The 13,116-nt window shown below is 38.8% G+C and overlaps 2 protein-coding genes across 3 annotated transcripts in view; one reads left to right on the top strand and one right to left on the bottom strand.

The window, feature by feature from the left end:
- Nucleotides 1-13,116, top strand: part of ARHGAP6 (Rho GTPase activating protein 6) — a 535,211-nt gene that overhangs the window by 374,111 nt on the left and 147,984 nt on the right. The gene's annotated exons all lie outside the window — the stretch shown is intronic.
- AMELX (amelogenin X-linked) lies at nt 2,847-9,145 on the bottom strand. The gene is made up of 6 exons (XM_058291582.1): nt 9,107-9,145; nt 8,114-8,179; nt 6,187-6,234; nt 4,660-4,701; nt 3,978-4,391; nt 2,847-3,058 (listed from the first exon to the last, which is right to left on the bottom strand). The coding sequence occupies exons 2-6, from the start codon at nt 8,165-8,167 to the stop codon at nt 3,053-3,055; spliced, it is 564 nt and encodes a 187-aa protein (XP_058147565.1). The 5' UTR covers nt 8,168-8,179; nt 9,107-9,145; the 3' UTR covers nt 2,847-3,052.

Genomic DNA, 13,116 nt, shown 5'->3' with positions numbered 1-13,116 from the left:
GAAGTGAATATCCATAACCAATAGAATGAATGAGGACCTCTATCTCACTCCCTATAAGAATCAACTCAAAATGGATCAAAGATCTAAACATAAAAGCCAGGACCATAAACCTCCTAGAAGATAATGTAGGGAAACATCTCCAAGACCCTGTAGTAGGTGTGTGTGTATGTGGGGTGGGGGTGGGGGGTGTCTCTTAAAATTTACACCCAAAGCATGAGCAACAAAAGGAAAAATAGATAAATGGGACCCCCTCAAGATTAAACACTTCTGTACCTCAAAGGACTTTGTGAAGAGGGTGAAAAGGCAGCCTTCTCAATTGGAGAAAATATTTAGAAAGCACACATCTGACAAGAGTCTATTATACATGATATATAAAGAGATCCTACAACACAATAATAAAAAGACAAATGACCAGAGGAAAAATGGGCAAAAGACCTGAATAGACATGTATCTAAAGAAGAAATACAAATGGTGAAAAAACACATGAAAATATGTTCAACATCACTGGCTACTAGGGAAACGCAAATCAAAACTACAATGAGATATCATTTCACACCTACTAGAATGGCGACTATTAATAAAATAGAAAACTACAAGCATGTGGAGAGATAGTAATGCTTATTCACTGCTGGTGGGAATGTAAAATGGTTTCAGCCACCATGGAAGTCTGTTTGGTGGTTCCTAAGGAACTTAAATATAGATCTACCATGTGACCTGGCAATTACCGCTACTAGGTATAGACCTAAAAGAACTGAGTGCAGTGACATGAACAATCATCTGCACACTGATATTCATTGTGATATTATTCACAGTTGCCAAAAGATGGAAACAACTCAAGTGTCCATCAGCTAACAAACAGATAAACAAATTGTGGTATACGCATATGATGGAATACTATTCAGCTATAATAAGAAATGAAGTCATGAAGCATATGACAACATGGATGAACCTGGAGGACATTGTGTTGATGAAGCAAGTCAGACACAAAAGGACAAATATTGTATGATTTTGTTATTATGAAGTAAATATGATGAGCAAACTCATGGAGTTAATAGCTAGAATTTAAGTCATCAGAGAATAGAGGTTAGAGAATAGAAAGCTGAGGCTTAATCTGTGCAGAATCGGTAAAAAGTTGTTTGGAAATGTTTAGAAATGAATAGAAATGGTGAAAGCACATCATAGGATTTGTAATTAGTAGTGCTAACATATGGGTATGATAGTGGGTTTTTTGTTCTTTTTTGAGTAATGAAATGCTCTAATATTGATTGAAGTGATGAATGCACAACTCGGTAATTATACCAAATGCCGTTGATCCTACACTTTAGGTAAATTATATGGTTTATGAACAAAACATAATATACCAAATGTAAAAAGAGCTCTTTTTCTTAGCATGCATTTTGAGGGAAATCTTTTTCCCAGAGACTCCTTCTTTTCTCTACTTTTGCCTTCATCGTTCAGGTTCCACTACACTCCTATCCTTAAACCAGTCCTTGGTAAGGAGAATAGAGGTACTGTGTGTAACTGGTGCCCTAATTGGCATGGAGGAATGCACCTTCACTCCCTGGGATGGGGCACAGGTGGTCATCTCTCTTGAGCTCATAGAAAGCTGGAGGCTGAGATTAATTCAAGCCCTGCTAACGAGGAAGGTGTGGTGTGGAAAGTTGTTGGACAGCTAGTTAATGGTGTCTGCCATATTCGGTCAACCATTTTGAATGTACCTTGGTCGTATCATTAATATGATTAGGCCTTCTCTTATAGTTAATTGTGAATGTATTTTATTCCTTTGGTAGATTGTAGATTCCTGACTGATGGAAACTTTCTATTTTCATCAACGCATAGAACAGTATTTTGCCCTAGTGGGTACTTAAATATTGACTAAATTGATTAGAATTGATCCATGACCATTGATTAAAACTTTCTTACGGTTTTATTGAATCCAAATTCTTTATAATCCCATTATCTGTTTGAATATTGACACCCTCCCAGTAAAGCTATGTTTATTCATTCCAGAAAATGATTAAGCAGCCTAAGCTGTAAAGGTACTGGAATAAAGTTGCTGTCAGTGCTGTGTAATATAAACCCTGCAAAGACTGTTTACAATTCTTTGTGGGTGCAGGAGGAAAAAAGGATTCAAATATAAATATGAGTAGGAAAGAAACCTTGTTCTGAGTCCATTATATGCATTTGTTAACATTTTGAAGACTGTGCAGTCAAACTTATCATGCTAAAACTTATAAAGTGAAAGAAGTGACTTGTATATAAAATTCTTATGATTCTCTGTTAGAAGCTCCATTTAGTAAAAGTTTACTTAGGCAAACTAATTACTTTAGTGATTTTAAGTTCAATACCTTATTACACGTCTCACATGATTTCATCTAAAACAGAAAGCTTTTCAGTAGAATGAGATTGAAAGAACAGATTTTGATTACTAATAGGATATGAGGGATCAAACCCATGTTCCAAGTCCTAATCTGTTTTGTAATATAAACAGTTTTCTAAAAAACAAGGAGTATCTTCAACTGCAAGCAAAACAATTCCTTCCATCTGCCCCATAATATCTAAGCTCCCTCTCAATCTGAAACAGTTAGAGCAGTCTTTTTCTGTGTAAAGAATGCTCCATAGAAAAGTCTCGTAATTTGATTCATGTTCAGTGAATGTCCATGTCTGTAATGTTTCACTTTATCAACTATTCCAACTAATATATAAACCTCCTATTGAAGAAGATTTAAGATTGTATAATTTAAACTTCTCTAAGAAGAAATAGAGTCCTTTACTGCCTGCCAAATATTTAATTGGTAAGTTGTAAATGAGCCATTCATACCTTATTCAAGAATACGCCTTATATATATATTTTCAAGTGACACAGTTTATTAAGATTCAACAAAAACATGGATTGTTATCATTTTTAAAGCAATTTATTATCTGCTAATGGTAATTTTTTTAGTTACAGAATTTACTAAGTAAAGTAGTCGTTGGCACAAATCACTGTGTTCTTGTGTCTTTCCTGAAAGCAACTGAAATATCTAGCTTAGTTCTTCTCTCATTTTATCTTTTAATCCTGAAAAAAACAGCAAAGGAGCAATTAAAGTAATTTACAAATATTCCTAGTGAGTGCTGTATATAAAGACATATATGACTTAGCTATCTTTTAGATATGACATGTCCATGAAAGAGACCTCTGACTTCAGGACATTTAAAACCTAGTATTTAAAAATATAGTGCTTCACGGACAATTACGGGACACTGTAGATCCCCCCAGGACCCACTGGATGGAACGTGAGAGAGTGTGGGCTATGATGTGGACCATTGACTATGGGGTGCAGTGATGCTCAGAGATGAACTTACCAGGTGCAATGGATGTATCACGATGATGGGAGAGAGTGTTGCTGTGGGGGGAGTGGGGGGTGGGGGCGGTGGGGTTGAATGGGACCTCATATATTTTTTTTAATGTAATTAAAAAAAATAATAATAAATAAATATTTAAATAAATAAATAGAAATAAAGTAACAATAGCTATCTTTCCATTTTACACAGATAATCTTCCCTTAGTTTTTAAAGAACTGTACCACCCACATTTTTAAAGTAATTTTAAACTACTCTTTTTTTTTAATCTTTCAGTACAATTCTAGCCTACTTCTGCTGGACTACCCCATGAAAAATAAGAAGGAGAATGGATAGTTTATTCCTTATACTGTTGCCCTTAAGATTAACAGGCTGTAGTAATGTATATTCTGATTGAAATTCAAAATAATTGTGGAATTTGAACCTACCATAAAAGCTGTGGTCTTTATTCCTAAGCCAGATAGACAACATCTTTTACAATACCAAAACATGTGCCTTGGACTAATAGAATTATAGACCTGTAGCTGTTGCAACTCTGGGCCCTGGATTGTTTGAGAACCCAGAACTTGGGTGGGGGTGGGCAACCTTACTTTCCCAATTCCACAGGACTCGTGCTGCCTTCAAGGTGTACTCACCACTTCCTCCCGTTTGGTCTTGTCGGTCGCTGGCCAAGCCTCCAGAGGTAGATCACCAGGAAGCATGGGGGCCAGGGGCTGCATGGCGAACACCGGAGGCAGAGGAGGCTGGATGGGCTGCATGGGTGGCTGGGGCTGGATGGGCTGGTGAGGCTGGGGCTGGGCGGGCTGGGGCTGGAAGGGCTGCTGGACAGGCAGAGGGAGGTTTGGCTGGTGGTGCAGGCTTGGAGTCATGGAGTGCTGGCCAGGAACTGGCATCATTGGCTGCTGGGGGACCATGGGCTCCTGAGCTGGCATCATGGGGATGTGTTGATGAGGCTGCAGGGCGTGGCTTGGGGGGTGCTGCTGGGATAGCACTGGGATGATTTGTTGGTGCAGCCATCCGCTCATGGGTTCATAACCGTAGGAAGGGTACTGGTGAGAAACAGAGTCAGGTTTACCATTGGCTCCATTGACTTCTGACTGGAAAAGTAGTAATGTTTTCTTTGTCATTATGACCACATGAATGTTTAAAAAAAATTTTTTTGCCAGAACGTCTAGCTGCGTATACAGATATGACTTATTACAAACTAAATTCCCCACTCGTGTCTCTATGTGGAGTAGACATTCTAGTTCATGTACTGAGGACATTTAAACACATGCTTAATATTTTAAGGGAATAATGAACAGAATCTTTACATACCGGCTGCCTTATGCTCTGATACCACTTCAAAGGGCTAAGCACCTTCAGAGAAAGATATTAGAATACATATGATTTAATGTAGTTTTATGGGGAAAAGTGGGAGATATGAGGAGTGGGGCGTATGGGAATCCTTTATATTTTTTTTGCTTAACATTTTATGTAATCTCAGTATCTTTTTTAAAGATAAAAAATATATTTAAAAAAATTTAGTTTCAGGAATTATAGACTCATTAATGCAGTCTTGTCAATTGTGATAGCCTGAAAATGTGAGGTCTAAGAGAGAGAAGAAGGTAAACATTTATGGGGTGCTTCCTGTGTGTCAGGAATTGTACTGCATCCATTGCACACAGGTGTTTTGTTTTCTTACTTATGCTGTGAAGCTACTATCATCATCTGCACTTTTACAGTCAAGTGCGTGTTGAGTTAGAGGTTCATGAACCTGACCACAGTTACAAAAGCAATAAATCTGTTTATTCCACAGCTCCTGCTCTTCGTTGCAAGAGCAAAATTAAGAAGAAAAATGTGACGTAATATTCATTTCATCCTTCTTGATTTAATGTCACAATGAAAATAAAACAAGAGACATGAGCACTGTCTCTCTTTCTAGACACATAGGTTTAAAGGTCAAGTATGTCAACCTTGTAAGGTCTACAGAAAATCTTGCTCCAAATTCTTGTTAAAGTTTGTCTTTGGCTCGTGTGGGTAAACAAACTCCCACACCATTACCTGGACCTGGGAGAGAAGAGTTTCATTCCCTTCTGCACAGTGTCACCTGAACTGGTTAATCTCAGCTTTGGGGCTTCCTTCATGTAATAGGAACGTTTTAATTGGTAGAACAAGAAAATGATTAACCTTGCTCAAGATGTACTCAACAAAGCACTTTTCACATTCATTAACTATTTTTCTCCCCAAACAACATTTCCAGATGTGGTTTCCTTTCTCCAGATGATGGAACCAAAGTTCCAGAAAGAGAAAATGATTTGCCCAAGGTCACATGGTTCGTTTAGTTTGAAGCGCACCTCAAACCCAATTCCAGAACTCTTATGTTTGCCAAAGCACTGCAGATACGCTCATATACCACTTGGTGGCCCACCGTTCAGTAATGCCAAGTGAGGGAGAGTCAGGAGTGTGGACGTCTTGAATCTGGTTTTTGAGCTGGAAAGAATCTTAAATTACATCTTACCCAATGCCCACCTTTCACAGGCGAGGATAGAACAAGACCATTTCAGCCACCATTTGTGCTCTGCTTTACCATAGCACTTCCCTGAATGGTATTTCATAGTGGCTAATTTTCAAGCCATTTATATAGGAGGAGAAACCGAGTCAGAGAGGCCAGGTAGGTCAGTGCTGGGTCAATGCAGGCTTGAGGCAATCCATCAGAGTTTAAACTGGGAAGCTGGTGTTGGCAAATGAACAAGGAGGCCATTTGAGTAACATTTTGAGTGAAGAGTCAACACACTATTCTTTACAGAGCCCAGTCATTGTTAACGCAAAGCAGTACCCAAAATTAGTAAAAAGAAAAATTACCTCATAGCTGAAGTTGATATAACCAGGGTGCCCTGGATGAGGTGGTAGCTTTTACAGGGAGGGAAAAATAGAAAAGAGATGGAGTAATTCAATCAGTGCACAGTTGCTTACACTGAGGGAGCCTGAAGCTATTTCCCCAAAATCTATGTAGTGCAGGATATATTTGAGGCTTACTTTTAGTTTGAACAGGTACATTACGTAGAAGAGGGGTCCTCTCATTTTAAAGAGGTCCAGAACAGCTAAATGACTGTTGTGGGAGTTTAATCTTACGATGGGAGACCTGGAACCAGACATCGGCACACACTTATTCTCCAGTGCTCTTTGGACCCCTGTGTTGTCAGGAATGTGGTTTTATCCCATCTGCCATCTTATTATGGACAAAACTCACTCCGTGTGGGAAAAGAGCTATGTTTCTCTCACACGATTACAAAATTAAAAGAGAATTATCTTACAGACCTTCCCTTATCGAACAGGAGGCAGCTACATACAAAAGTATCAAAGGGATTCCTCGTACTTGGCATTAGAAGAAAATAACACCGCAGCAACAAGAAAGGGAAACAACCGGGTGGAAATTACTGATAAATATGAGAGCAGGATGGGGCGCAGTAAAGAAGAAACATTGCAGATCCCATGGAAAGTGAAAAGATGACTTATGAAGTTGAGGACAATTCTTTTTATTCTCCTGTCAACATTTTTATAGTAGAAGAATTTTAGTGTTCAGAATAAAGAGCAACTTGAGTAATTATCTAGACCAGGACTATCTGTCCTTTCAAAAGTGATTGCCAACTGGCTGAGGCTTGGATTCTGGAATTCTGCTTGGCCCTGGAGTGGGAGAGGGAGTATCTTGTGGAGTGGACAAGGGGCAAAGAAGCTCTCTCTCAAACTGGCCAAATAGAAACATTGGCTCTATTCTCTAAAACTGCTGGAGTTCATAAGAGGTTGAATTCACTCTCATCCCAGTGTGAATTATTTAGTTAAGGAACAGCTTTTCCTTGATATAATTGAGACTTAAGAGAGTGGGAGTGTTGAACTGAGGAGAGACCCTCTTGGAGTCTAGAAGCATCCCAGTGCAGGGTCCTTGGAAGACCTCAAAGCACAGACTCCTGGTCTCATGGGTGAGAGAGGAGGAGAGGAGGCAGACATGCAAGCTTTGCTGGCCTCTGGTTCTAACAACTGCTTCGATGCCACTGAAAGGCAGAGGCATTCACTTTGGCTGCATGGAAGCTGATCGGTCTGCCCTTATATACCTGTCTAGAGAGGGAACGGGTCAGACTTCCTTCTTTTCAGTACATTTGAATATAAAATATATCAGTATGCATTGGGCATAGACAGAATTCCGTACAACCCCACAGAAGCCTTATGTTTAGAAGATGCACCCAATTGGATGAGACCTGTGAGAACAGTAAGATGGTTCCAGAAGGGGTATTCCTAACACAAAAATCTTACCCCTGAAGGATGGCAGCAGGGGGATTTGGAGGGCAGGGGGAGATTTGGAAATTTGTGAGAAGTTGGGTTGTATGGAAACCTCGTGTTTGTCTTATAGTGTCTGCCTAAGACTGGTGATCTTTCAAATGTCTCTTTCAAAAGTTTCCTCCATCTAGAGATGGGCCAGCATCTTTCCAGGCTAATTATTTCTCATAGCATGATCCATGGGCCACCTGCAACAGAAGTCTGCTGGGATGCTTCTTAAAATGCAGAGTCCTGGGTCCCACCCCAGCTGTATGGAATCAGAACCTTTGGGGAAGGCATATCTGAGAATCTATTTTTTTTAAACAAGTCCCACAAGAGTTTCTTAAAAACAAGGGCAGTTGGACACATCTGATCTTGTGCTGTTTTTAAACCCTAAAGTTTACCAACTGTGGGGCAGGTTTTTATTTCCAAGCTTGTGATGTTGGACAATGACTTATGCAGGGGCCATGATACTCACTGGCATAGCAAAGGCTGCTCCCAGGAGGCAGGCAAACAAAATCCAGTTCCCCATTTCTTGATGGTCCTGCAACAAAAAGTCAACACCTGCTTTTCTGCTCTCTTCTCAAACATGGATATAATTAATGCTCCCTAAGATACACATAATCCACATTGGTCTGTTGCTGGTAAAAAGGATGGGATCATCTTTTATGAAGTCACTTCATTCATGTTTGATTGCTTCTTTGCAGCCCTTGACATTGTTTCTAGAGTCACGACAGTGATAAAGATACTTTTCATTTGGATTGAGAGCTGAAAGAGTTGTATGGATGTGAATAAGCTATCATTACATGATTTGAAATGATGCCCTTTTTCTGTACCGTGTAGCCTGTGGAGTCATAGAAGTGAAATGTAATTCGTTCATTTTTAAAGGAACAGGATTGGCTCTGAAAGTTGGAGAGATCATCAAGGTCTTTCAGTAGAAGGACCTTATATTTTTTAAAGCAAGTGTATATAATGTGTAATATTGCTGGAGATCAAAACTACGTTTGAAGTTCCCTACCTCCTAAATCTGTTTGATTTTTTAAAGGCTGAATTAATGAGAAAAAACATGGAGTAAACATTTAGTCGATGGTTCTTTCTGATGCAATTAAACAAAATGTTTTTCAAAGTTGTGGATCACAGCCTGTGAAAGTATTATTTTACCATATTTGATACGTAATTAAGAAAACTATTTTGCTGTAAATTCTTGCTCCCAAAAGAACTTATTGGTTCTGGAAGATAAATTAAAAGAAACACAGATAAACATTTTGCTTTTTTAGAAATTAAAATAATTGATTTAGATAATCAGAGCCTAATTTAATTATAGTTCCACAGAAGAAGTAATTGAATATTGATGGCATGAAGTATTAGAAATGTAGAATATATTTGCATCTATTAAACACGAAATACAGAGAAAGAAATAAACACAATATAAAGGATACCAAATACCAAATTATGAATAAAATCCACATACCTTTAAATGTACCAGACTAAATTGATGTCTGATACTCAGGGATGCTTGATCCTTTCGATTTCTTCCAACTTCAAGCTCAATTTATATCATTCATGGCATCTAGAACAACCAATCAGATTTCTAAAGCAAGAATGTGTTGAGTATAACTAAAAATCCCTGTCTCATGAATTTTTAGCAGCTACCATCAAACATAAAGCTGTATGTTGTGATTAGTGCATATAGAGTCTTTCATTATGGGCAATAACAGCTTTAACAGGCAAAAGAAGTATCATTGGTCTGTTTTCAAGTCAGCAAATTAGTTGCCTACACTTGCTGATATATTCAGATTTACCCTTAGGAAACTGCTATGTCATTGTCTATCCTCTGGTTCTAGTCAATGTTACATTGTCTTTACAGGAAAAAGCTAGATGGTTGAGTTTCTCTAGTGTAATCAAGATGTCTGCTTGGCTTTCCCAACCCATTAAGATCAAGATAGATTGACTCAAACCCCATTCTCATAAGAATTCAAAGCCCTTCCCTAATATTTCTCTGAGGGATTATAATTTCAGAGTCGCCACTGTTCCATTTTCTGCTTCCATGATAGGTATATTCTCTGTTTCCTGTGGCTTCTCCTTTATCACTACTCTAGTGTCCACCCATAGAGGGGACAAAGTACCTTCTCCTTGGCACCATGTGACTCCTGTCCAAGCCACCATGAACTCAAAGCTATGGGAGTAGCAAAACTTTTACTGATAATCTGAAAGATAAGCAAGAGACATATCACACAGCAGACAGTACTCCTAAAAATGTAGTTTAATCCTTACATATCTTACAGAGGATATGGTCCTGGCTACCCCATCCCACAAAGCAATGCAGCCTCACTCAGTATGATGGACCTTCTTTGCCCATGCCTTTCTATCCCATTCCTTTTTCCTCTCATAAGCAATCCCAAATCCCCCACCCTTTTTCAGAGCTTCTCAACTATTTATTTTCACTGTTCCCATGTTGTCAGCAGCCTCTCCATCTCTCCTTTACCTAAACAACAACAACCAAAGCCAATCTCTCTCTCTCGGAGAGCCTCTGATCTAGCTATTAATAAATTCATGGGGTTTTTTAAACCTCTCTGTAAGGTACATGGATTTATTCTCTTATTCTAGAATCTGACCAACTAAAAAGGGCAAATTCATAACCAGTGACAAGAGGTAACTGATGAGTTGCCTGTCACTATTCGATCAATAAAGGGAATGCTGAATATATACCCAGATACAGTTGGTGTTATAATCAGAGGTCTTCAAATATGTAAATAATATTTATAAAGTTTGTACATGTACATATATTTTTATATAGAGACTCCACATCTGCTGAATTAAAATCAAGGAACAAATATTCAAGAAAGGCCACTTAGTAATGATTTATAGCTGGGGCTTTGATTTATTAAGACATGGGTTCAGAGTCCAACTTCACCACTGGAAAAGGCACCATTGACAAGCTGCTAAGTCAGGGTGAGCCTAGGTTTGGAGGTGGGGAGTGAGGTGGTAAGGGAGTGCAGGAGGGACAGGAAGTCCAGTGTACATCACGTTATATTCTCTTGCCATCTCCCCCCCCCATTTTATTTAATTATACATATTGGACCTCCTGAAAGAATTCAGGACATATTTTTCTTCTAAAAATAGAAGTGGGACATCTGCTAATGAAGTCCCAGCTGAAATAGTACAGGTCTTGTGATTTCACAAAATTTATCTCTACTTTGTCTCTCCTTTCAAGAATGAGAGAGTGATGTATTTGACCTCACAATCAATAGAATGCTTCCTCGTTGTGGCCCTGGTTAGTGAGTTACTGCCAATTCCCCATGGATGGTTGCCCAGGCTTTGATGATCAATGCCATGAAACCATACGGTCTTTCTATTTTCTCACACTATATATCCTGAATCATAGGGTCTTAACATATGGATCCCTCTGCCTGAAATCTCTTCTGTTAAGTTAGTTCCCATTTATACATTTTTAAAATATTGACTGCTTTGGAAAAGAAAACAAAATTTCAATTGAAAAGTTTTTCCTATAAGCAACTTTTAGTTATGAATAAGATGCTTTTATAAGGGAAAATAGAACACACTAGGTGGGCTGCTTATTTTGTTATGTAGAAGCTATGAACATTTCTAGAGTATTTGTGTTCTTGTTTTTCTTGTTCTTTGAGGTCAAATATTTTCTTCTCTTACTATTTCAAAACAAATCATAGGGGAAGCAGCTGTGGCTCAATCAGCTGGGCTCCCGTCTACCATATGGGAGGGCCTGGGTTCACATCCCAGGGCCTCCTTGTGAAGGCAGACTCGCCTGCATGCTCTGGAGTGCTGCCCAGCCCGCAAGTGCTGCAGAGTGCCAGTGGCCCTCCAGCACCATGGAGGACCAACTCAGCAAGGTGATGCAACAAAAAAGGAAGACAAGCAAAACACAGAAGAGTGCACAGCAAATGGACACAGAGAGCAGACAGCAAGCAAGCCTCAAGGGGGGCGAGGAAATAAAATAAAAGAAATACAGACACAGAAGAACACACAGTGAATGGACACAGAGAGCAGACAGCATGCAAAAAGCCACAAGGGGGGGGGGATTAAAAAAATGGATCATAAGCATAAATTATTTTCCTCTATGGCAGTTCTCTGGGACAACTCTGGTAATACAGCCCCAGAATGTATCTTTGTTCACTTAAGCCTTCATTCCAAATACATATGGTGAATACCCATGAACCTGCAGCTGTTCTTACTACCTTAGGAGTTGAATACATGTTCGCATGTATTACTGTTTCTAAAAGCTCTTTTCCAATACGACGAGTGAAGAAATGCCTTTACCAATTGTAATCATGTTCTTTTGCCTATTTTTTGTAATTTTCATTTTTTCTAGGCTTGCTGCCAATTACATTTTGCTGTCCATACGACGCTTGTGCTAGCTACCTCTTCCCTTCTAATTTTCTGCTTCTATTTTCCTTTCTGTGTGCTAGAAAACCTTATGCCCCAGCTTGTTAGAAGTAGGTATGGCCTGCAAGTAATGGGGCCCTCTAAGTGATGGTGGCCTGGACAACTCACCTGTGAGAAAAGAACAAGAGGTTCATTTTGTGGCACTGGTATTTAACTGCTAGGAGTAAACAAAACTGTTTTGCTTTGTTTGAGGTATTGTCCCCTGCTTACTTCCTAGTTCTCAGCAGTTTGGGGGGTATGTTTGTGATCTTTGAATAAGTCAGATAAGCCTTTCTTATCATCTGTAGGAACTTAACTGTTGAATCTTCTTTTAAGGCAGGTTTAAGATTTTCCATAACAAAATAATTTTCTGGAATAATTTCAGAAGAGAGATTTCTTAAGTAACTGGAACCAGAGTTGGCTTCTAATGAAATGTTTCTTGTGTACACCTTTACTTGTAATAAAATATCCTTCTCTAAGATGGCTTTTGTGCTGAGGTGTAACTGTACCCTCTTCAGAAGCTAGGCATGCCACAACTAATTGATTCTGATAAACACTCTAATATGACTTTGACCACGTAACTCTTGAAGTCAGGTGTTGTGTCTTAGATTTCCTTGGGAGTTACATTTGGCTCTGATGTCTTAGTGAAATTATAATATACTATAAGCAAATATACCTTGATAGATAAACTAGATTTTTTTCTTTTTCATGACCGAATTTATTTGCTTCATATAATAAAGCTTTATTGTTATCACCATCATAACCATTTGAGTCTTAGGTTTCTAGAACTACTTCAGCCCTAGGAATAATTTGAAAAGAAAAGAAAAAGAAAAAGAAAAGCAAAGAAAAGAAAAGAAAAGAAAAGAGATCTCCCTTACATACTTCAACATGCTTTATTGATTGCAAATAAAGAGCACATATGCCAGAATACACTGGAATGAACTATGGCCTACGGCTGTGGTTTTTTGAAGCCATGAAAAAAATGAAATGAAAGAGGAATCTTCTCTTATTTTTGGCTAGCAATGTTTAATTAGGGGATGGACTCGGGACTGGAAGCATAAGGGAAGCAATAACAGAGAGAAG

The sequence above is a fragment of the Dasypus novemcinctus genome, chromosome X (assembly GCF_030445035.2).
Source record: "Dasypus novemcinctus isolate mDasNov1 chromosome X, mDasNov1.1.hap2, whole genome shotgun sequence".
Lineage (NCBI taxonomy): Eukaryota > Metazoa > Chordata > Mammalia > Cingulata > Dasypodidae > Dasypus > Dasypus novemcinctus.
This window is presented reverse-complemented; position numbering and strand designations above follow the sequence as displayed.